General features: G+C 50.8%; 2 protein-coding genes across 2 annotated transcripts in view; one reads left to right on the top strand and one right to left on the bottom strand.

Annotated features, from left to right (window-relative positions):
- CUNH7orf50 (chromosome unknown C7orf50 homolog) overlaps window positions 1-25,333 on the top strand; it is a 100,915-nt gene that overhangs the window by 18,428 nt on the left and 57,154 nt on the right. The gene's annotated exons all lie outside the window — the stretch shown is intronic.
- On the bottom strand, window positions 14,248-15,519 carry Gper1 (G protein-coupled estrogen receptor 1). The gene has a single exon (XM_051205392.1). It carries the CDS (start codon window positions 15,409-15,411, stop codon window positions 14,284-14,286), a length of 1,128 nt encoding a protein of 375 aa, XP_051061349.1. The 5' UTR covers window positions 15,412-15,519; the 3' UTR covers window positions 14,248-14,283.

Genomic DNA, 25,333 nt, shown 5'->3' with positions numbered 1-25,333 from the left:
CTTGTGTGGCAAGCACCTTTACCTGCCAACCATCTTGGTGGTCCCCAAAATGTATTTTGTTGGTTGGTGGCCTGTTGTTTTGCCATCAAGCCACTGATGCTGCTGAGAGCTATCTTCCTGTGGTCGTACTGTTGGATTTAAATTTTTTTTATTTAAATAACTCTTTTTCCCCATTTTACATATCAACCAGTTTCCTCTCCTCCCATCCCCACCCCTTTTCCATCTGCCTACCCCCACTTCCCCATCTGTTCCTCCTCCATCTTCATTCAGAAAGGGCCAGGCCTCCCATGGGCTTGGACAAAGCATGGCACCTGACAGAAATCCACCAGGAGGCAAAGCTCCACCCTGTCTGGGGTGGCCCTTCCTGACTGGCAGTCAGGCTTGGTTTTTGCCACCCCAAGCACTCAGTGCACAGATGCCCGCCATGTGAGGGTGATCTCAGCCTGGGGTATTTTGGAACATGTGTCACTTTGGCAGCCACAGACACAAGTCACAGTGGCCAGTGGTATTGACACCCTTTTCTTTTTCTATACCTTTATGAAAATGCTAGAGAGTGTGTGTGTGGGGGGAGTAGGGGTTGAGGACGAAGTTCCTAGTTAGCTGTTGCTCCTCAGGTGCCGTCCACCTTGTTTTTTAAGACAGGGTCTCTCAGTGGATCTGCCTCTTTCTGCCTTCCCTGTGCTAGACTTACAGGTATGTGCTATCATGTCCAGCCTGTCTTTTAATTGTATGGGTGCTAGGGAGTGAATTCCGGTCCTCATGCTTGCGAAGCAAGCACTTGACCCAACTGAGCCATCTCCCCTGCTCTCTGCACCCTTTTCTATGGAAAGATGTCTCACCCACCATTTGGAGAGGAGGGCCCAAGTCTAGATCTGTAGGTGCCACGTGGTGAGTGTGCGTCCCTCCTGGCCCAAGGCCAGCTGCGTCCTGCTGCGCCAGGCTTCTGCCCACTGACGTCTAGTACTGGCCTCACGAGGCAGCTCTGCCTCCCGGCTGCCCCTTGGGTCCTCATGTGGCTGCTTCAGTCGGGTCCCCTCCAGCGCCGGCATGTCTGAAAAGGAACATGGGTTTATAATGAGGGACAGAAGCTGGCAATGTTTCATACATATAAATTGAGTTTTCCTTTCTGTTCATATTTTGTCAGAAATCTAATATGTGGTATTTTCTGTCCTTCCTCAAGACAGACAGCTATGGGCCCAGTACTGTACTGTCACTTTGTTCAGACATGAGATTGCTATGTGGAACTATTCATTCATTCATTCATTCAATAAACTGGGGCTGGGGATGTGACTCAGCTGGTAGTGCCCTTGCTCTGAGTATCCTCCCCAACACTGCACAAACCAGGCTTGGGTGTGCGTGTGCATGCCTGTTATCCCAGCCCCCAGTTCATGGTCCTCCTTGGGTATTTAATTTAGTGAGCTTGAGGTTAACATGGTCTTCAAAAGAGAAGAGAGCGAGAAAGGAACACCCACAATGAACGCCATGTATCAAAACTCGAGATTAACTCTACCTCAAAGGCAGAGACAAGGAAATAGAACTTTAAGACAACCAATTGGGGGAGGAGGTGTCCCCGGGTTCCCCCACCCCCACCCCCAGCACAGCCGTGGCTGGAGACCCGGCCTCTGCCAGGAGCCAGCTGCTGTGCTAAGTGAGCATGCACAGTGCAGTGTGCCCTGCTGGCCTGGGCGGATGCCCTGCTCCACCTGGTAGCGTTCTTACCCTAGTAGAGTTCCAGGGGGCGAAGGCAGGTCTTCTTATGATAACCTAGGGTAGAAAATTCACTGTTGATTTTCTTTTTCAGTTGTACATTGTGTTCCTTAGCTTGTCCACACTGTGACAGAGTACCAGAGATAAACAATTTAAAAAGGGGAAAGGTTTTATTTGGAAAGGTTTTGTTTGGTCTCAGGGTTTCAGAACTTTCAGTCCCAGGTCAGTTGGAATTGTGTAGCAACTTCCTGCAAGTTAAAACATTTCATCCTGTATGAATGAGCTTCTGTATAGAGTCTGGAGGGCGACCTTATGTGTCTTCCTCAATTGCGCTCTACCTTACTATTAAGATTTTATTTTTAGGGCAAGTTGGCACATGTTTTTAATGCTAGTACTTGGGAGGCACAGGCAGGCGGATCTTTGTGAATTCCAGGACAGCCTGGTCTACAAAGTAAGTTCCAGGACAGCCAGGACCACATAGAGAAGCCCTGGCTTGAAAAACCAAAAGGAAACCAAAAGATTGCATTTTTAATTTTTAGTTTGATGTGTGTGTGTGTGTGTGTGTGTGTGTGTGTGTGTGTGTGTGCGTGCGCGCGCCCAAACGCTGGTTCCCATAGCTTGAGTTTTAGGTGGTTGTGAGCTGCCCACGTGGATGTTGCAAACCAAACTTGGGTCTTCAGCAACAGCAGTAAGTACACTCATCTTTGGAGACATCTCACCAGCCCCTCTACATTAATTAATAAATTTGAGACAGGGTCTCTCCCTGTACCTGCAGCTCATGGATTTGGCTAGGCCCATTGGTCAGCAAGCTCTAGGGATCTTCCTGTTTCCACTCCTCATTGCTAGGATCACATGAACATGCCACCATGTCTAATTTTTCACATGTGTGCTGGGCACCCAAACTCAGGTGCTTTATGCTTGCATGGTGAGCACATCAACTGAGTCATCTCACCAGACTCCACTGTACGTATGTATGTGTGTATGTATGTATGTATTTTCCAGGTAGGGTCTTCTCACTGAATTTGCAGTTCACTGATTCAGCTAGACTGGCTGGCCAGGGAGCTAAGAAATCCTCCTGTCTCTGCCTTCCCAGCCCTGGGATCACAGGTACACACCAACACACTGGCTCACGACGTAGGTGCTTGTCATCCCAGCTCCTGCTTTATGTTTCCCTGCAAATGACTTTACTCTCTGGGCCATCTCCCCAGTTCTTTCTTATGTGTTTTGTTTTCTACTTTTTAATGTATTATTATTATTATTATTGATTCTTGAGACAGGGTTTATCCTTGGCTGTCTTGGAATTCACTCTTATTATGGATTTTTGAGACAGGGTTTATCCTTGGCTGTCTTGGAACTCACTCTGTAGACCAGGCTGGCTTCAAACTCCAGGCTCTCCACCTGCCTCTGTCTCAGTGCTGGGACTAAAGGCGTGCACCACCACACTGCCACCGCTGCCTGGCTTTATTTTATTTTTAAATTTACTCTTTCATACAGTATATCCCAATCATAGCTTCCCCTCCTCACAGCCCCTCCTGCTCCCTTTCAGTGATATCAACAAAACATGGCATAATAAGATGCAATAAGAGTAGGCATAACCCCTCGTGTTCTTACGTGTTTTGAAGGGGGAATTCTCTGCCACGGGTGGAGGGGGAAGCCGGAAGCCCGATGTTTGTTGGTAAGAGGGAGCTTGGCAGGAGACTTCAGTTCTGTGCTACTGTGATGACAGTATCACCTTAGGGGTGGCGGCAAAGTGACGTCAGGGAAGCTGAAGAAAAAGGCTGTGGGTCCACACTCCTTCAAGGCTGTGCAGCTTTAGAGACCCTGAGACTGACTTGGGAGCTAGTTAGGTAACTCAGAGCAGGCAGAGCCTCCCCTCCCCCCTCCTCTCCACAAATGCCCTTGTTTTCTCTCCCTCCCCAAGCCACTGCTTTCTTCAACTACTTTCAGGTAAGAGAGAGCTGCTCTTGTCTGATGTTACTGGAATCATGTGTCTTTCTAGCTGTCATTCAGACTTTGAAGGTAGAAGTATGGAAAGGTGGGCTGTGCTTTGAAATTCCTTTGGTTTTACTGAAGAAGACAGACCCCAGTATATGGGCAAGGACAGTGGTATACAGTGGGGGCCTCAGCTCTGAGCTCAGGGTCGCTTTGGACACGGCAATGAATTGGTGCTGGAGCCGAAATGGCACAGGGAGACCAACTACCCCCACCCTCACTTCAAACTCCACAGGGGAAAAAATCATACCCCTGTTGTGAGCCCAGCCTAGCCAAGGACGGAGCTGCCGTTTGACCAGGGCCACCCCAGGCATTGCCTGTGGGAGTGCGTGTGAACAGCATAGCTCGGCCTCGCTCGTATGTGAGCATCTATTAAGCTGCTTTATAATCTTAGTCTTGCTGTTGTATGCCACTCTGGGTCATTCATTATTATCTGCCATTCTGTTCCTTTTGGGTCAGTAGATGTCTGGAGATTTCCAGCAGTGCTGCATGCATGCCCATTCTTACTGTGTGCCCTACCGCATGGGCACACAGGTTTCTCTCAGGGATGTTTCCCGTGGGGTCGCAGAGTCTTATTGCTGTGACTCTATGTCTGCTAGATAAGCCAGTGGAGTGAGCTGGCACTACAGTGTGCCGCAGGATTCTGGGGTGTTGGCTTCCCACTTACTCAGTGGCCATCAAAGGGTCCTGGTCCTTGAGGGCCTCCTCCTTGCCACCTTTGGCAACAGGAGAGCAGGGGTCAGGGGACAAACCACAAGTTACTCAGAGAGAAGGTGTCCTGTCCCTTTGGTTGCATTCTCTTAGGAACCTCAGGTGACCAGGTGGGGCCCATATGGGGGAGGGGATCTTGAAGCGTGTACTATCAGAATGGGTCTGGCAGGAGCTGTTGTGGGAGGATCTCAACCCCCCTACTCTTCCCAAAACTGGGGTTGTGTGAGTTCACGTTGCTGCAGCAGCAGAGTGCAGGATGTGCCGTTGCCTTGACAACGCTGAGATTGGCTAGGCTCTTTAACCATCTCCTGTGTGTGAATAGCACTTCATCATGGGCCCTGTGTGTGTGTGTGTGTGTGTGTGTGTGTGTGTGTGTCCATGCCAAACAAATCTCTCTGTGTACGGAAATGGTCTGCCTGTGCCTGTGCACACATGCACACATGTTGCTAGAAGGCTGAAGAGACATAGTGGGGCCCTACTGATACCTGTCCTTGGGTTGGCAGCCCCAGGGATGCGGTGCGGACACCCCTACCCCTCCCCCACTGCTCCCAGCTTGCTTTAATCAACCTGGAGCTCCAGGCCCACCTGGGTTCTGTGCCCTTAGGGAGTTTGTGTATGTGCTGCCCACCTACTGGTGGAGGTGTCCGCCCTGTCAGGGGCTGCCATGCTTGAACCAAGGGGGTACTTCCTGGCTAGTCACCTCCTGGAGAGGTGTTTCCATAAGACAAAGTCTCAGGCTGGTGGTTGTGACTTCAGCCAGGTTTGGCCTCTGCTTGGCATGGGAGGGAGGCAGCCTCTGTTATTCTCTCTATTTCTGAAGGGTGCTGTTTCTGTGTTATCGAGGGATACTGGGTTCCTAAAGCTTGGAAATCCTGTGTGCAGTGTCCATTGCTTTCCTTTGCCATCACTTCCCTGGGGTAGCCTGACATACCCGTGGGACCACGGCCATAGCTTCTGTTCCTGTTGACACTGGGAGGAGCTGTTGGAGCCTGGAGGACAAGTAGCCCGTGTGTCCCTTGAGTGGGTGCCCCCTGAAGTGACTTCATGCAGGCTCCGGGCTGGGATTGTCCTAGCACATACCACCACCACACTGCAGGGAGAAGACAGATCCTGTGTGGGAGGTCAGGGAGGAGGCCCAGGCTGCAGGGGAGAGAGAGGAGGAGGACCTGGGCTCAAGCTGCCACTTTATTGTGCCTTTCTCTCTGGAGACACATTAGTTCTCAGTGGAGCCAGCTCCCCGGGCGTACAGCTGGGACCACTCCAGAACTCACAGCTGATTTCTTGTGATAAGTTTCAGATTGATCCCACCCCAGGGTAGGACCCAGAGAGGTTTGGGTGCCTTTTTTGTTCGTGTTCCTGTGGCTTTCAAATGGGCCCCCACCCACTGCACAATGGCAGCAGGCAGATTAGTCCAGCAGATGACGTCTTCCTGATACCACCAGGTTGGACGTGTGAGAATACGGGCTGCAGTGTGTGAATGAGCTGCCACCCTTACCCCCTTCGTGTGTGTGTGTATGTGTGTGTGTGTGTACGCATGTGCGCGCGCGCGCGCATCTTGAACAGCCCTACAAGCTGGGAGAGGGAGCCTGTGGTACATCTTTAGACTCCTCTGCTCCAAGCAAGCTTCAGAGGGTGGGGGGTGGGGTGAGGGAGGGAGCCTTTTGCCCCCTCACTTCTCAGCACTCCTGAACCTTCTGCCCAAGACTCATTCCCAGAGGACATGCCAACCCACAGGTCTGACGTTCTCTCCTCTAGGCTATTAGCCTGTGCCCACAAGCTAGATGGTGTGGAAATGTCTTCCCAGAGTGAGGGAGCCTCGGGGTGTGGTGGGGTTCCAGGTGACCCCCCGCCTCTTTTCCTCATCATTTCTGTCTCTGCTTTTCCAGTGCTGGGATTACAAATGTAGGCAGGCAACCATTCCTAGCTTTTTAAGTGGGTGCTGGGGACTGAACGCAGGACCTTGTACTTACATCAACTGAGCCATCTCCCCAGTCCCCAAGTCCTTGGTTTTTTGAGATATGTCTTGCAGTGTAGCTCAGGGTGACCTCAAACTGCAGTCCTCCTGCCTCAGCCTCCCATGCAGCACCGCTGCTGACCTGCTTGGTGCAGAAGGATGGAGCCGGAGAGCACAAGTACCTGCCCTTCTCTGAGGAGGAAAGCTAGTATCCCCTGTGGGACAGCACCCCAGGGTGCTTTGCTCTCTTTCCTCTTGTTTTTGGCCATTCCCAGGGGTGCTGATCACTGCTCTCAACGATTGATCAATGCCATCTTTCCCCTCTCAGTGTTCTGAGTATATTGTCCCCATGAAAGTGTCAGCCTTACTAAGTAAGTGATGTGACTGGTGTTTCCTGGCTGCTGTGATTGTCAGACAGCAGTGACTGAGCTGTCAGCCCTGGGCTGCTGGGCTTGCTGAGCCAATGTACTCAGGTGTCCGGGCTCCCTGTAGACCCTCCCCCTCCCGCCCCCCATTCCTCCCAGGCACAGAGAACTGGCCTTCGCCTCTGTGAGTGAACACAGAGAATGACTGTCCACGTTCCACTTTAATTTTACCAAGGCTCTTCCCCCCTGTTTTTAATTGAAAAGCCTATGGAAAGGCACCCCGGATAATTAGTTTCCCACTGTGAAAGAGAAAATAAAGCTGGAATTACCAGGCAGTAAGTGAGAATAGAAAACTTTAATTAGGAGCTTCCCAGTAAATGCTGGAGGATGCTCCGAGGATTCCAGATGGCTTAAACCTGCCCTTGTTCAGAACACACTTTGCAGCCACTAATGGCAAGTGTGAGCAGTGCGGGGTGTCTTCCTTCCGTGGGGAAGGACTAGCAGAGCCGGGCACAGGGTGGGATGGCTCTTCAGAGAAGGACGAATCCACCAAGGAGAGTCCAGCCTAGAGCCACTCACTGACCAAGGTGTCACCGCCCTTTCTTGTCCTGTTCAGTCCCTGACCCAGTGCCCCTTCTCCCACCGGCCCTGGGTAAGCATGTGAATAATGCATGGCTTTTCACGGGAATGCTGTGATTTGAACTTGGGTCTCATGCTTAGGCAGTGGTGCTCTTTCCCTTTGAATATCTCCATGAGCGCTGAGGGTGCAGGCAGTGGTCATTTTATACAGCACATTTGGCAGGCTTGGGGATTTGGGCATTGTCACACAACCCTAACCTCCCTCAGTAATAGTAGTCTGCAGAATCTGGATTGAACATGGCTCAGGCTAGTCTTGGATACCTGACCTTCCTGCCCCCATCTCCCACATGCTGCAATTACAGGTGTGCACCCTGTCTGGTCTTTCCCTGTGTAGTTCATCCCATGGGGATCGCCTTGGCTCTTTTTTTTTTTGTGAGACAGGGTTTCTCTGTATTGCTTTGGAGCCTGTCCTGGAACTCGCTCTGTAGAGCAGGCTGGCCTCGAACTCACAGAGATAGCCTGCGTCTGCCTCCTGAGTGCTGGGATTAAAGGCATGCGCCACCACCACCCGGCCTTGGCTAGGGATCATATATTGCTTTCCATGCCCCTTTTCACTTGAACTTGGAACAGTCACTCAACGTGTCTCTTGTGCCGTTGACATTTGTGGTGTGCACTGGCTCTTTTGTGACTACGTGGGTTTTTTCTGATGTTTGCTCTTGATTAGATCAGATGTTTATATCCCTGCTCCTCTGAGTGTCTAAACTCCCTCCTCCTGGTTATGCCCGTGTGACTACACGGGAGGTGCTGTCCCATTTGCTCTGTGGGAGCTCCCTGCTCTAATAAGCTGGGCTTTGCGGGCGCGTCACTCTTGCTGCAATGAAAACACCATGACCAAAAGGCAAGCTGGGGAGGAAAGGGTTTATTTGACTTACACGTCCCTGAAGGAAGTCAGGACAGAACCACAAGCAGGGCAGCTTCCCCGAGGTAGGAACTGATGCAGAGGCTTTGGAGGGATGCTGCTTACTGACTTGCTTCCCATGGCTTGCTCAGCCTGCTTTCTTATAGAACCCAGGACCAGCAGCCCAGGAATGGCACCACCCACCCTGGGCTTGGCACATCCCCATTGATCACTAAGTGAGAAAATGCCTTACAGCTGGATCTCATCAAGGCACTCCTCAACTGAGGTTCTTTCCTCTGATGGCTCCAGCTTGTATCATGTTGACACAAAATCAGACAGTATACATACCAAGGGCCCATGGTTCATAGCTGGGGACTTGTGTCCACATTCCTGAGCCCTTGGGGAAGGCTACTGAGAGACTGGTCCTACTCCATCCAGATCTCCTCTTCTGCTGGCCAGCTAGAGCCCTGCCTCCTGGTGCCTATGCTCTCTCTGCCTCATTACTTGGCTTTTTAATTACATTGTCTTTATTAGGTAAGTTATATCTATCCAGCTATTGTTAGAATGGAGTCATGGTTGCCCTTTAATAGTCTATAACTGTTTGTAACTGTTGACTCCTTAATTATCCTGATGCTCAAGTCATCCCACTTTGGCCCTTAGGCCATCTCCTTTGTCCTGGCTGTGACTCTGTCCTCTCAGAGCTTTTCTCACTGAGAACCACACATTCTCCGAGCTCCCACTCAAGCCTACAGGGTCTGGGGGGCCTGGCTGCCGCCGCCCTCCTTTAGTCCTAGACTCTGAGCAAATGGAGCCCAGTTTGCTGAGTTGGCCACAGCATAGCCAAGTGTTTCAAGGTTTATCCCCACCACTGCAGAAGATGGTCTCCTGGGGTTGTTTGGGGTCTGTTCCCCACCCTCTCACTAAGGATGTTAGTGAGGTTTTAATACATTTATGTATGTGTGTGTGTGTGGCTCGAGCTCTCTCGAACATATGCAGGCCAGAGGAGCAGCTTTTTAGGGGGTGGCTCTCCTTCCACCATGTGGGTCTTGGGGAATCGAACTCACGTTGTCAGGCTTAGAGGGTTAGTACCTTTAGTCACTGAACCATCTTTCCAGCTCAAGAGATTTGTTTTTAAAAGAAAAATCCTTGAATTTAAAATTCTGCCCTGTGCACAGAACTCATTTTTATCTCCCAGCTAAATTCAGTGCAAAGTATAGCAGGGTTAGTGCTGAATATCTCGAGAGAGATCTGTGCAGCCTCTCCAAGGATGACTTAAAGGGGCAAGGGCAGGTTGTTTTCAGCTGTGATTGGGTAAGGAGCCCCAAGGCAGTTAGTTCAGCTGTAATCTCCAGAAGACGATTTTATCCTTAATACTTCTCAGAATTAAAAGTTCAAGTGTTGTGTGTGTCTCTGTAATAATTAGAATTTGCAATGAAAATACTCAACCAAGGGTGTGTTTGGGTTTTTTGACAGACATTCTCACTACGTAGCTCAGGCTGGACTCAAACTTTTGATCCTCCTGCCTCCACTTTCCGAGTGTGGGATTACACACAAACCACAATGCCCAGTTTAGGCCTTGCTTGGGATCTAACCCAGGGCCTCAAGGGTGCTGGATTGCACTTAACCAACTGAGCTGTGTCCCAAACCTAAAACTGAACACTTTTTAGATTTAGATTTATTTTATGTGTATGAGTGTTTTCCCTGTATGCATTTAGTGCCCACAGAGGTCAGAAGAGGACATCAGATCTCCTGGACCTGGAGTTATGGATGATTATGAGCTGCCATGTGGGTCCCCTGCAAAAGCAGCATGCACTGAACAGCAAGGCATCTCTCCAGCCCCAGACTGGACACTTTCAAGTTTGAGTACAGGAGAAGCCATTCAGAGCCAGAGCCATTCTGACCACATTAGATCATTCTCACATTAAAAACAGGCTGGCTCTACGGGTTCAGGGTCTCACCACCAAGCCGGCAGCCTAATCTTGATCCTCAGGACCCACTTGGTGAAAGGAGAGAAACCACTCTGAAAAGTTATTCTCCGATCTACACGTATACAATGTTAAAAAGAGAGGCTGCAGAGAATCTGAGTCTCCACAACCCAGGCATGGTAGTGTGTGTGTGTGTGTGTGTGTGTGTGTGTGTGTGTGTGTGTGTGTACAGGCGTGTGTGCAGGCAGGTTCAGTGAGAGACCCTGTCTTTAAAAAGTAAGGGTTTTTATTACCCAGTTCAATAGGGGAAGACACCTAAGTTGACCTCTGACCTCTGCACATGTGAGTGGCACACACAGGAGAGTGCAGTCCCCACCTACACACACACACACACACACTTTAAAAAAGCATTAGTGAACCAAAGACATTGGGGACTGAATTTTACACGTTTATGAAGGAGGGAGGGAGAGACCATCTCAGGGTCTCTTGTGGTACATGTTCAGGACTGCCGCACAAGAGCCTCCACACTGAGCCACTGCCTAAGCCTTTTGGGGAAAAGAACCCCCAAAGACGAGAGTGATGTCAAGCTTGCTGATTGATTAGCCTTTATATGTTTTAAAATGCTTGCCTCTCCTGGGCAGCCAGGTGGCTGGCCTCCTCCCTCCCACCGAAGCTGGGAGAGATAATTAATTGTACCTTAGGTCTTGTTCACCAGGGCCCGGAAGGGCGGGTGGGCTGGAGTGTGGGGAGAGCTCATTATTAAGCTCTGAGGTGATGGAATGGTTTCCAGTGCTAAACAGGTTTTCCGTGCCCATGGTGGCTGCCTCTGCTCTTCCTAGGGTCGGAACTACATTTGTACGCCGGAGTGAGCCAGGCTACCAGGAAACAGCAGTGCAATTAGAACGCCTTGATTTTATCTTGTGGTGTTCCTGCCAAGAATAATTGTGTTAGCTTCAGCTCAGCTCCCGGACACACTCTGGAGGGGGGGGTGGTCAAATGGGCTGTACAGGCCCCTGCAGAGCCAGTCACTTCTGCCCTGTCCTGTCCTGTCCCGGAGGTCCAGCCTTCTGTCTCGACTTACCCCTCTAGCTAGCACCCTGACCTGGGACTTGGGGATATACATCTATCATCTCCCCCACCTATCCCCAGAGGGTTCTGCCTTATGTCTGTGGATGGAGAAGTGTGCTTGGAGGCACAGAGGAGGCAGGAGCTGTGTTCCTACCCTGTCTAGCTCCAGCCTGCCGCAACTTAGCTTGTGGTCAGGAACCTCAGCTAGCAGGTGGCATTGCCTCAAGGGGCTACAGTTGTGTAGCCTTAGGGCTACAGTTGTCCTAATGGACCACTTTGCTGCTGACCAGAGGGCTGGAGAGGGTGCTGCTGACCTAAGGGTGACTTGCCATGAGGAAGGAGTACTGTCTCTTGAGAAGTGTTCTGGGACTTAGGACAGGTGCAGTTACAACTAGAGAGGGTGACTGGGACTGCCCTCTGAGTACCCTGGCTACCCTGGCTCCCTGGTTGCCCATGCGCTTCCCTGTCTGTGGGGCATTGGAGGCTGAGGTTCTGTTCCTGGCCCCATCCATGGTTTTGAGTGTTCACAAACTGTAAGCATCTAGTGTTTTCTCTTATGGATTGAGGAGGGGTCTCAGGGGACTATTGCCCTCTGTCTGATGCCTTGGCTACCTCCCTAGCCGGAGTGCAAAGTCTTGGCATATTTGGGACAACTGTTCATCACACTGGCTCAAGGACAGCTATCAGACACCTCTCGTGTAGGCAGATTTGAAGAATTGAGCCCCAGCCCTGACTTTTTCTGTTAATTGAAATGGAGGGTCTTTTCCTGTCACCATCACTGAGGTCAAAGGAGCAGCTTGAATCAGACATTTACAATGATGCCCCCATATCAGGGTTTATGGCCACACCTCTCAGCCTCTACTATTAGCCCTGCGTTCCGCCTGTCTATAGGAGAACCATGAGGGCTGGTCACATCGCCTGGAGCTTAGAGATTGCTGACAAAAGGGCTTCTACCTGAGTTGTAGGGCTCGACAAGACAGAGCCACACACCAGCCCCTTTACTTACCCACCTCTCATGGTGGTTCTTCACCCGCTGGTGTATAGACACCATCCTGGGGGAGGTGTCCCGTGTCCTGCCCAGGCAGAAAGCCAGCCCTGCCTGGGACTCAGGTGACAGTTGAGGGCAAATGCTCTTGTTCTTGAAGAGTTGTACTCAGGGTCACTAAAGCAGGGGATGCAGGTGCTTCAGGCCGGCAGCCATGCCAGCTGGCACAAACTGTGTCTGACAGAACTCCGAGGTAGAGGGAATGAGTCTGTGTCTGGGTTTGGTTGACTCCGTGGCTGTGCCACGTCCACTGTACCACCGTTCTCATTGCAGATATTGATCTTTTTTTCTTTCGCTTTTTATTGTTTAGTTTTTTGATTTTTCAAGTAGGGTTTCTCTGTGTAACAGCTCTGGCTCACTCTGTAGACCAGGCTGGCCTCAAACTCACAGAGATCCACTTGCCTCTCTCTCTGCCTCCTGAGTGCTAGGATTAAAAGTATTGTCGTTAAATATCTGGGAAGATTTTTAATAGCTTTAGTATTTAACTTAATAAGGTACATATTATGTACCTTTTCACTTAAGCTTATCTGTAAACACACCTTGTTATCATCAGAGTAAAAGGGCAGGGTCAGAGGCTTGAATGGAAAGTGGCACATTCTTTAGAGATAAAGTGGGTCATTTGTGTCATCCATGTTGCCCCTATGTGCCCCTAGGTCCCTGCCCCAACTCTTGCCTTGTCCAGAGACTCCAGGGTCCTTGGCCAGAGCAGTGGGCCTCTTAACATGGGCAGCTGCCCAGCTGGGTGGTCAGGGGTTAGAGACTGAGCGTGAAGCAGCCTGTCCTGTGATGCATGGCCTTCGGCCCTCCCTTCTGGCTCCAGGCTGCTCTGTGGCTCCCAGTCCCGGCCATGTCATCTCCTAGGGATGGATAGATGGCTGTCCTGTGCAGACCTCTAAATGAGGCAAAGTGAGGATGTCAACATAAGTAGGAGAAAGATATATTTGGTGCCCAGATGCCACACAGCATGTGGCCCACGCCGTCCCAGAAGTGCCAGGTGTAGCCTGTTGGTGCACCGGAGGGCACTCGGTGGCACTCGGTGGCACAGATGTGTGTGAAGTGGTGGGGATCGTTTCCTTTGCAAGGAAGGGGCCATACTGGGGACTTTGTCATTGTCCCTTCCTCACCTGTCTCTCCACACCCCCTTCCAGGAGCCACAAAGCAAGGAAGACTCACCATGTGACTACACTTTATTCAGGCACTGAATGAATACACCAGTTCTTAGTTATCTTTTCTTCCCTTTTACAAGTGAATGAGAGCCATTTACACTTTACTATTCCCAGTATTATTTCGAAGAAGCAAGTCCTTGAGCCATACCTCTCATGGTGGCACCACACTGACTGGCACAGCAGCACCCACAGCCTCCTTCACCTTCACATAAGAGCAAACACCTTGGTAAACAAGCATCTCGAGGGGTGGGCATCCCAGAGCAGGTGGGCCGTTTGCTACAGGGCCTCTCTCAGCTCAGACACACTGGTCACACAGGAGTTATAAGTGGCAGCTGGGGTGACCCTGCAGCGTTCTTCCTGAAGGCAGGAAGAGGGCTCCGGTGTCCTTAGCTTTTGCATGCACTGTGTGCATGGCCAGTTAGACATCACAGGCAAAGGAAATGCAGCCAGTTTGGGTCTGGTACATATATTCTGTCTCTAGACTCCTCCACCCAGGTAGCAGAAATGTTATGCTCCCGTAGGGTGGCCTATCCTTTCCGCTGTTTCCTGTCAACAGCAGAATCATCTTCTGGGGACATAGAATATGGAGAGAAAACCAAAAGTTGCAGGTTGTAGGGCACCCTTTGAGTCCAGTGATGAATGTCACATGACCTGCTGCACTGGGCCCTTGAATCTGGCTTGCCACATTCATGAGCTGCATCGTCAGGCAGGGTCCCAGCAGCCCCAGAGATGACCCAGCAGTGTGACGTTCTCCAAGGGTTTGAGAGTATGACATGACTCAGTTCACCCACCCACCACACGTGCTGGGCGTGTGCTCCCCCTGAACACCAGCCTGCCCCCTACCCCTGTCCTCCTCCCCGAGGGAGGTGCCTCTCACACAGCACTGCTGAACTTGACATCTGACTGCTCTGTGCTGTCGGGAATGACCGCCTTGAGTGTGGCATGGCAGAAACGGTTCAGAGCTGGGAGGCTCGTCTTCTGCTCCACATACAGTCTGAGCTTGTCCCTGAAAGTCTCTCCAAGGAAGCTGTAGATGAGGGGGTTCAGGCAGCTGTTGGAGAAGGCTGCAAGGTTGACAATGTGGCCTGTCAAGGGGTAAGCATGACGGAAAGACTGCTTGCAGGGAGTGTCTCCTGATTGCGTCCATTGCAGGAGATGGACACTGATGAACACATTCTCCGGCAGCCAGCAGATGAAGAAGACGAGGACCACGGCAAAGATCATCCTCAGGGCTTTCTGCCTGCGTGGGCGCAGGCCACGGTGCCTGTGGGCCCGGATGAGGGCCCGCACGATGAGGGAGTAGCAGAGGCCAATGATGGCAAAGGGCACAATAAAGCCCAGTGTGACCTCCAGCCACTGTACCTCTCTGACATCAGCAAAGCAAAAGCAGGCCTCTTCAGTGTGCCGCAGGTGCACTGCCGTGAAGGGTACCAGTGTGGCGGACACTGAGGCCATCCAGATGAGGCCACAGCTGAGCCGTGCGTGGTGCTTGGTGCGGAAGAGGCTGCAGCGCATAGCCTTGGCCAGCGCCAGGTACCTGTCGAAGCTCATCCAAGTGAGGAAGAAGACGCTGCTGTACATGTTGATCTGCAGGAAGAGGGACATGAAGGTGCAGAGCACAGCGATGTCGTAGTATTGCTCATCCAGGTTGAACACTTCGATCAGTGAGTCAGCCACCAGGATGAGGTCGGCAGCTGCCAGGTTGATGAAGTACAGGTCCGGGATGGTCATCTTCTCCCGGAAGCTGATGTTCACCACCAGGATGAGGATGTTGCCCACAAAGCCAATGGGAAAGAGGAAGATGGTATAGAGGCAGGAGAGGAAAAGGGCGATCACGTACTGCTGCTGCTCAGAGAGGTGCCCCGTGAGGTTCCCTGGGATGTCTTCCTGCAGCGGGAGGGACAAGTTGAGGGTCAGAGAGGTGCTGTTGGAAGGGTCCGACCACATGGGACCTAGGTAGATCTCCACGCCAACAGTGTGGGCTGGAGTACTTGCATCCATGGCTTCCCTTGGCAGCTTTCAGGACTTGCTGAAAGGGTCACAGAAGTCTGTTTTAAGCGAAAGCTCCATCTTCACAAAGAAAGGTGATTCTCTTGGAAGTGAGCCAGGCATTTGTAAAGCAGGGAACCTCCTTCCAGGAACCTGTTTCAGAAAACCAGAAAGGCAGACAGGGCGTGCGATGTCTGGCGGGCTCTGGTCAGCCACACCTGCCGCCTGCTCACTCTCTGAGCACCTGTGGAGGCAGACGGGACAGGATTAAGCATCTGGAATCCATGTGTCTTGAGGGAGCCAGGTGTAGTGCATGAGCCATAACAGATCCTTCTGGACTCAGGCTATTCACCCTCTTGGAGAGATGGGTGACCCTGAGCTGGAGCAGAAGAGATGGATGTGGGAGTGTTCCCTTGTGTCCCTTAAGGGTGTCCAGAGTTGGTGGTTTGAGTTGGCGACAGTCTGTGAGTCATGGGAGATGCAGTGGGACCCGTCAGATCGCTGGCTCATGGAATAACATGAATGTGTGGTGTGGGAATTTGAGGAAAACTACTGTTTGTCGGGACAGGAAGTCTCATTAACTTCAGCAGCTGTTGGAAAGAGATGCGACATGGGAAGGGAAAAACCCAGCCTTTCTCCAAGAAGCCCATGGAATGGTAGCTGACTTTTCTCTTAGTTAAGTGACAAGAGAAGTTTTGCTCTTTGACTGTCGGCAGTATTGAGTGTGGGTACCAGGCATAAATACCTGCCCCCTAATACAGAATGAAAAAGAATAAAAATTGTCATTTGATAGCTGATGTGTACCTCGTGGTAAAGCATTTACCTGGCACACACAAGGACTGTGGGTCCCATCTTTGGCATCACACACACACACACACACACACACACACACACACACACGCACGCACGCACGCACGCACACACACACACACACACACATATACACACTGCTGGTTTTTGAGGCAGGGTCTCATGTAGTCCAGGCTGTCCTCGAATTCACTAAATAGTTGAAAATGACTCCTCTTCTGCCCAGCTACTGAGGAGGCTGAGGTAGAAGGATCCCTTGAGCCCAGGAGTTTGAGACTAACTTGGGCAGTAGCCTGAGACCCCCTTTTCAAGGGATAAGGAAGAAAGGCGTGAAACAAGGAGAGTATTTTGTCCTTTTTCACAAATTACTGCGAAATATAACATTTTAGAGGCTGTATCCTGGAAGCTGGGCTTCGTTTGTGGCTTGGAGGATGTGCCTGGGGATGTTTCCTAGCTTGTATGACTCTGAGCCCCAGGGGTGTCTGTGGTGTGACCCGGGTTCTCAGTAGCAGTGTCTGGAGACCCTGAGGTGGCCCAGTGTGGAAGAGGGATACTGGCATCCAGTGCGTAGAAGGCAGGGATGCTACTCGGTGTCCATACTGTCCGGGGCAGCTACTGTCCCAGCTTCCTCACCCACAGTCAGTAGCACCCAGGGTTAGTTGACAGAATGGACGGGGTTAGCTCCTGGAAATGCATCTCTTTTGTTTGTTTGTTTGTTTGTTTTTTGGTGGGGGTTGCTTTTGGTTTTGAGGTGAAGCAAGGGCAAGCCAGAGATTTATTGACCTTTCTCTCCCAAAATACTGCTTCAATAAAATAAGGGGAGGAAGAATGGAGGGGTAGCTTACTGCCATGGTCACATCCTATCTGGAAGTGTGGGTGGGCAACCCATCTCTCACAGGTGGTGCCCATTTGAGCCACTTTTCTGAGTCCAACTACAGCATGGACGGCTTCCCTTTATTTCTTCTGAGATCCAACAAGACAGTTGGACCTGGTGGTGCACACTTTAATCCCAGCACAAAGGAATCAGAGGTAGGTGGATCTATAAGTTTGAGGCCAGCCTGGTCTATGTAGTGAGTTTCAGACCAGTTAGGGCTGTACAGTCAGACCCTGCCTTAAGACAAACAAAACCTCACAATTTAAAAGCACTAACCCAGAAAGCAAAGTGTGAATGTGGAAACTCGAAGTCCTGCCACAACTCCAGAAGCTTAAGAGGGAGCAGAGCCCCCCACCCCACCCTGCCCCAAAGCTGCTCAACCATTCTGGTGGGAGTGTGGTGGAGACAACGCCCTGGGCTCTGTCCTTGATCCAGACTGCTGCTCTGCTGGTCTAAGGACCAATGCTAGTGCCCTTCTGATTTTCCTCTTGTATGTCCAGATCTGGGGAGACAAGGCCAGATTTTTGCCTGGCTTACAAGACCCCTGACCCTGGAACTGCTAAGCCACCAGCAATCCCTTGGCAGGCAAAGAGAGGCAGCAATGTGGTGTTACAGGGCGTAGCCGGGACATGAGTGTGGAGCTCTAGATGGACACTCTGTTGCCTGTACTTGAGTAGAGCCCTTGCCTCAGTCACACCTAGCATGCTATCCCTGGAGGCTGAGGGGTACCTGCCTCCTCCATCATTCCCAGCATAGGAAGTACTGCCCAGCCAGATACAGGCAGACCCGGAACCTGGGGCGCAAGCCTGAATCTTACCTGTGCCACTGTGTCACTGGAGGAGTACCCGGAGCTTGCCCGAAGGGGATTGGCCCTGGACTTGCCGCACCTTAGGGGTGGCATCCGGCAGGAACAGCAGGAGAGGAGAAGAAAGACTTGTCTAGAAGGGATGATGCCTGTGGCTGTCCCGCAGCATCTGGCCCCCTTGGCACAGCGCCTCCTTTATAGACTTCCCAAGCCTACTCACTTGGCTCTGGCCAGCCTCCTTTTTAAGGCCAGCATTAACCATTTTTTTGCTGGCTGTTTTTTTCCCTCCCACATGTAGGAAGTGAAAACAGTCCAGTTGGACACATATTTTATGGAAGTTTCCAGTGTGACTGCTGTTCTTCACCCACTGACACTTTTTTTTTTTTTTAAAGTGTGGAGGGATTATAATACTGTTTACCTTTTAGGTAAGAAACCTTTACTCATTTGTAGAAGCAAGTGATGATGTTCTTGCTTGTTTTTGTCAGTACTGGCTTTAAGACTGAACAATGAGTTTTCTCAGTCAGCTTTAGTAGGGTGCCAGGAACACAGCGAACATAAGCTATAGCTTTCCCAGGGTTGCTTGCAGCAGGAAATGCAGCCCACAAGCAGCAAGTATCTTGGTCAGAAATTAGGAATCTGGGTGGGGTTTCTGCTCTAATGTTCGCTGGGTCTAACGTCTCTCTGCCCAGGGGTCAGCTGAGCCACCTGTCTTCCAGGTGGCTGATAAGCCTCATCCCCACTCTGGCCACCTGTCTGCTCTCTGTTTCCAGTTCTAGGCCTTGTACAGCCAAGGCCGAGGGGACCCAAGCCCGGGGGTTCTAGTGGCCCTTCGATTGCCGTTCCACAAGCATTCCACCTTCTGGTTGTTTTTTTCCTCTTGAGCATTGGGATGATCTTGGCATTGTAGCCCTGAGGTGGAGACAAGCTTGGGGGGAGGAGGCTTCACTTCATGATCAGACAGTAGGTAGCCCCGACTTGAGCTATGCAGTCAACTTATTTGATATTCATAATAATTAAATTGGTCTCATTTGTGCTTTCTTTGTATCTCTCTCTCTCTGTGTGTGTGTGTGTGTGCTTATTCATGTATGTGCTTATGCATGTGTGTGGATGTGGAGGCTGGAGAACCTCCTGTCCACCTTGTTTTTTGAGGCAGGGTTTCTCATTGGCCTGGGTCTCATCAGTATAGCTAGGTTGCCTGGCCAGAGACCCCAGGGTTCCGCCTCTACCTCCTCAGTGCAGCCCCGTGTGTTTTCGTCTTGGTATCTTCTTGAGTGTTGGGAAGCTGTGAGGTTGGGCACAACAGATGGGCATTTGTGTTTTTAGCATGAATAGTGCATGTTTCTGCTGGCCTAAGGGCAGATGGAATCAGCACATGCTGCTCCCTAAAAGGGCAAGTACATGCAACAGGAAGGAACAGGTACTGGTCTAGAGAGATGGCTCAAGGGTTAACATTTGTTGCTCTTGAAGAGGACACAGGTCCAACTCCCAGCACCCATTTGGTGGCTCACCATCATCTGTAACTCCAGCTCTAGGGGGTCTAACTCCCTCTTTTGGGCTCTGGGCACCAAGCATGAAGGCAATACACAGATATACATGAAGGTAAAACAGTCATGCACATACAATACTAAAAAATTAAATAAAGCAATTACCTGCATGCAGACAGCTGCAGGGGCATCTCTAGGGAACGCTGGCCTGCTGCCCTGTACAGATCTTTAAGCGGAGTTCTGTGTTAAATTTTCTTTTTAATGGAAAAATACTAAGTCGGGACCCTTTGGAACTGTAGAAGCCCCGACTACTGTGCTGTTTTTTTCTCATTTGAGCAGCATGATAAAGAGCCCATCGGACCAGCTTACCAAGTCAAGATGACGTCAACATTAAAAAACGCCCGCGACACCATCTTGAAAGAAACAGATCATGAGAAAACACAGCTTCCTTTTGAATTAAATAAATAAAACAGAAACCCAAGCCTTGAAATAGCCAAGGCGTGCCACTTAAAAATAGCTGCTCCCTTAAAAAATTCCCCATTCTTGCAAGCCCATGCTTAGGGTTCCATGGGGTTGGGATGGCGAGAGTGCCTTCATTGCCTCCTGGGTTCTGGGGAGTCCCCTGAGGTGCTCTGATATCTTGCACAGGTGCATGGGTGGCAGCTGAAGCATTGGGTGAGTGTCCTGCTCAGAGCCCAGGCCTCCCTTTAACATACCAGGTAGTCACATCATATGTCTAGCACTTGGGACCTATGTCATCATGACAGGACCTAGGTAGAAGGGATCTCTGCCTTCTGACCTCATAGATTTTAGTATGGATAAGGATGAGAGACCTTGGAGAAGAGTCTGTGAATACAGTGGTTAGTCTGTTGTTTATGAGGGCTTCCTCCACACTCTCCTATAGTGCTCTATGATAGTCTTAAGGAGCATTCCTTCAGAGCCAGGCTGCCTCTGGCCTTGGTTTCTTGACATAGTCTGAGGGACACAGTTTGAGCATTTGCAGCTGAAGGCAAGGCTGGAGGCTGAGTCTGGGCCAGGGTCTTTGCCCTTATACAAGCCATGCTCATGTCCTTCCTGATCTGCTTGTCCCCACATGAGTTGGATGTCTTCGAGGGTTTGGTATTATGTTTTGTGCCCGAGTCCACAGTTGTTTATAATGGTGTTGTGTCTGAGGAACCTACTCTGGCTGCTCTACCTTGACAAGAAAGGGCCCAGGCTGCTGAATTCACCACACACACACACACACACACACACACACACACACACACACACACACACACGACTCAAGGCTTAAGGGAGGGACTTGAGATGGCACTCCACCCGTTCAGTGTACAGACAGTATTGGACCATATATGGAACAAGTACCAGTAAAATGAAGCCCTTTGTTTTTGCCATTATAAACTCCTCACCGTAGCCCCCTGCTGCACACAACCCTTCATCTTTTGAAGTTCTGGGTCAGGGGCCAGAGTACCTCCAGGGGTCCCTACTGCCCCCAGATTTCTCTCTCTTGGTCTTCATGCCCACTTCCACAGCACAGAACAGTCCCAGCGCCTACCTCATGGGTCCAGGCTCACCTCTTGCCTGACAGTCAGAGCTCTTAGGGAACATGGTCCCAGAGTCTGAGTATGGCCAGTGTGCCGCAATACCCAGCCCCTTTCCCACTCCTCATGGTCACCTGGAGCATGGATGTAACATGAGACAGTTCTGCAAAGGCCCTTTGACATTGTAATTATCTACAACTGTGTTGGGCCATTCATAGCTGTCGTGGGACACATGTGGCCCATGACTGCAGGTTGGACACACAGGTGTCAGCCTTTCTGCTTTCTTCAGGGTGAGGCAGGTGACTTCCTTTCATCACGGAAGCCACCTTACTTCTTAGTCCTGTTAGGAACCCAGTGTGATCACCATGTTTTTGAGTCAGCCATCAATGCTCTTTGCTCTTCTGGTCTTCCCTGGGTCCCACCTAGGGAAACGGCCTGCCAATCAAAAGCATTTGTAGGATTGCGTGCATGATTTGGTTTGCCCCTAAAGTGTCAAGCATGTGTATTGGGAAACAGTACAAAGCTTGGAGAAATTGTAGGCATTTATTTATGCTCATGCATGTGTGTGTGGATGCGCGTGCATGTGTGTAAGCCAGAAGCCAATGTTCACTGTCTCCTTCAGTCACTGTTCGCCTTTTTTGAGATGGGATCTCTCAGTGAACCTGGAGCTTGCTGATTCAGTTAGGCCAGCTAGTGAGTTCCAGGGATCCTCCATTATCCATTCCTGACATGGGGATTATAGGAATGCTATGCTTTTTGCTGCTTGCTTGCTTTGAGACAGGGTTTCTCTGTGGAGCCTACTATCCTGGAACTTGCTCTGCAGACAGACTGGCCTTGAACTCAGGGATTTGCCTGCCTCTGCATCCTGAGTTCTGGGATTAAAGGCATGCACCACCACCCCATGTAGATATTAGGGATCTGAAGTTAGGTTCTCATGCATCTTTACCAAAATCTATCTCCCCAGACACAGTTTGTGCATTTTTCTCTAATGGTTCAGACTCAGGGGAGATAGGGAGCCCTAACCCCTGCCCGGAGATGTCACTGACTTCTAACTCTGCAACACAAGTGCTTCATGACAGTTAATACTTGACTTTAATATGTGTCTAGTAGGTCGAAAGGCTGACATCTTCATAAAGGAAGAACCAGAGCTGGAGAGGCTGAGCACAGGAGACTGATGGTCTCACAGCCCAGTCTGCCCACTCCTGCCTGCCGAAGCTGTTTTGTCAGTGCAGAGCTGTGACTCAGTCTCCCCAACTCCTGAGCCATCCCTCTTCTTGTGGAAGTGGGCGCCTGAACCCTAGGAGCATCCAGGTGCTGTGGTCCTGGTCCTGTGAGGTTTGGGAGTTCTCATACACCCAGGCATCCCATGTGCACAGTGCAGGTGCCATCTAGGTCTATCTGGGGCTGTTTCCCAGAAAAAGCCAGTTCAGTAGCCATGTCTTCCAGTGTGGGAAGGAATTTGCACCCCCAGAAGAGTGTCATCACTCTGCCCTGCAGCTGCTACCTACCCGCCTCCCTCCACCCCCCCCCCCCCCAGCACTCAGAACACACACACACAGCCTTGTGCCTGTAGGGAGCAGATCAGAGCTTTACAGTGTTGACAGCTGGGCCCCTTCCTTGGTTGCTGGGAGCTTTCTGGTTGCTTCCTTTGATTCCTGGAGAGTGTTGGCAACCAGAAGTGAGTATGTGCAGCCCAGAGTGCAGATGGCGGTGGAGGGAGCCCTGAGTGCTATTCAGAGAGGCTGCTGACACTGGGGAGTGATGATGGAGTGAGGCTCAGAAAGGAGTGGTGGAGGTGGGCCCTTGTTAACAACTCCCAAGCCCTTTCTTAGCCAAGGGAGGCCTGAACTCGAGGGTTCTCTCCCCACCCCATGATCACTTCCAAGTTTCTTTTCAACCCTGCGGGTTCCTGCACCCTTGCCCTGGATCAGAGCATCCAGAGCTGTATTCTCGCTCTCTGTGTGTGTGTGTGTGTGTGTGTGTGTGTGTGTGTGTGTGTGTGTGTGTGCAGGGGTGTCCCATTGGCTGTCTTTTGTTCTAGATCGTTCTCTTTGCTTTGCTCTAGATCATTCTCTTCGCTTCTCAGGTAGAAAGACCCTTCCTTGCTCTTAGGAATTATCAGGAAGTTATAATGTAATGGATATAGGGCCACGTCAGGAGACAGAGACAGAATCCAGTGGGCCTAACTAATAGGCCCTAAGTCTAGAGCCTGCTAGGGGGACTTTGGCTCCGTATCTTTCTCACAGGGCCCTGGTGCAATCTATGACCTCTTGCTGCTGCAGCAATGGAGCCCCTCCCCCAACCAGCTCTCAGTGGTTCTTAAATTTTTGCTCCCTTCTGGTCCGTTTTTGTTGTTCTTATTGCTGTGCTTTGTTTTGTATTTAAGACAGGGTCTCATATGTAGCCCATGTTGGTCTTGGAGTCACGATCCTTTTGGCTGAGCCTATGAGTGCTGGGGTCATAGGCATGCACTGCCATCCCCAGCTCACTGTCTTTTTAAAGTACAAAGGTCCAGGTCTGGGGAGGGAGCTCAGTCAGTAAAATACTTGCAAGGAAAACCTGAGTTTGACCCCCAGAACCCATGCACAAAAAATCAGGTACGGCTGGGTGTTTTGCTTACATACACAGCTGCTGTATATCACATGTATGCAGTGTCTGAGGCAGCTAGAAGAAGACAGCTTGACTCCCCTGGAATTTTGTAAAGTCAGGTGTGGTAGCCTATAATTGTAGTGTCAGTGCTGAGGTGGTGCAGACAGGGGGTCCCTGGGGCAACCAGTCTAGTCTTGATAGGCTAATTCCAGGGGGTGGGGTGGGGGATGGGCTGGAGAGCTGAATCAGAGAGGTTAAGAGCACTGGCTTCTCTTTCAGGTAACCCACATTCAATTCCCAGCACCCACATGGCCACTCAACCATCTGCCATTCTGAGGTGCTTGCACCCTCTTCTGGCCTCCTCAGGTACTGCATACATGATGCACAGGGGAAAAAAGGTCCCTATGCAGAAAATAAAGATAAGTTAAAAAAAAAAAAAAAAAAAACAATTTTTTTTTTAAATGGTGGATACTTCCTGGGAATTGACACTGAGGTTGTCTCCGAGTCTACACACTACACCTAAAAAAAACCTGGATCTTACTATTTGAGAGCCACCAATGCAGGTTCAGGCTTTTAAAATATACTCCGTCGGTACCTGGAATGCTGGGGAGCTCAGAGAGTTGAGAGCTGCAGTTTGTCCTCTTTCCTGCCCCTGTCCTGAGACACACTGCTCCCAGTAGCCTGAGTACACAGAGGATTTTTTGCCATCTCTTTTCTCCTGAGCCATGTGCTATGGGCATCCATCGTGGCAGGTATTTATAAATTAACTTAGCAGCTTCTACATCTGCCATGTGTGAACTCGAGGGAACTGACCATGAGGCACTAAGAACAGCAAAATGTAGGAGATGACTATGGTGATACCAGGAGGGCCCGCTGTGGCTGTGCAGAATTTGGTCCTGGCAGGGCAATACCCTTGCACTCACCAGCTTCCTGCCTTAGGCATCCTCTGGCCCCCAACAAAGGAAGGAGTTCTGGGATGAGCAGAACAGGTTAGATCAGTGGAGGGGAAGAGACCGGCTTTCTGGAAAGTGAGCGAGTAGGTATTGTTGGGATGTGGCACTTGGAGAATAGGGTGCCACATGGAGAAAGCACCCCAGAACCTGCATGGCAGTTAGTTCTACTCTGGGCACATTGACTGTAAGCGGAGTGAAGGTATAAGAGGCTGATCCAAGGGCAGCTGATGGCTCGTGTGTGCTGAGCCCACCCCAGAGCTACCAGAGTGCTAGTTAGTATCCTCCCCAGCCAGAGGACAGGGATGTCTTGGGATGTGGATGTTTAGTCAGTTTTTCTTTGCTGTGACAGCATAGTTACGGCTGGGTACTTCATTAAGAAGGGGGGTTTTTGTAGCTCAGTTTCAGAGGTTAGAAATCCAGTTTAGTCTCTTTGAAGCCACTCCTGGTTTTTGTTTGTTTGTTTGTTTTTACCATAGTGGATGGGGTCCTAGCTGGGGCAGATGGAAGTATGGCTGGAGTCATGGGGGCTGAAGGAATCCTAGTGGGAGCAGAATTGTGGTGGTGGAAGCTGATGGGATCATGGTGTGAAGGGGTGGGGTCATGGGAGGAGCTGATAGGATCTTGGTGGGGGTAGATGGGATCATGGTGGCAATGGATGGGATCATCGGAGAAGCTGATTGGATCCTGGTGGGAGCTGGTGGTGAGAACACACTGGACAGAGAGATCACATGTTGAGACAGGAAGCCAGGGAGGGGGTCTATGAACTTTGCCAACTGGGCATCCCGCATAAAGATCCCTAAGGAAACCACACTGGAGACCAAGGTTCCAACATTGGATATGCTGGAGCTCTCGGCAGCCTCTGTGCCACCTGGGTACCTGCC

This window comes from Phodopus roborovskii, unplaced genomic scaffold (genome assembly GCF_943737965.1).
Source record: "Phodopus roborovskii unplaced genomic scaffold, PHOROB, whole genome shotgun sequence".
Classification (NCBI taxonomy): domain Eukaryota; kingdom Metazoa; phylum Chordata; class Mammalia; order Rodentia; family Cricetidae; genus Phodopus; species Phodopus roborovskii.
The sequence above is the reverse complement of the archived record's forward strand: the minus strand, read 5'-3'. Positions and strand labels throughout refer to the sequence as shown.

What these genes read in the sequence shown, in the direction of transcription:
- Gper1 (XM_051205392.1), bottom strand. Translation starts at nt 15,411, where the DNA reads ATGGATGCAAGTACTCCAGCCCACACTGTTGGCGTGGAGATCTACCTA.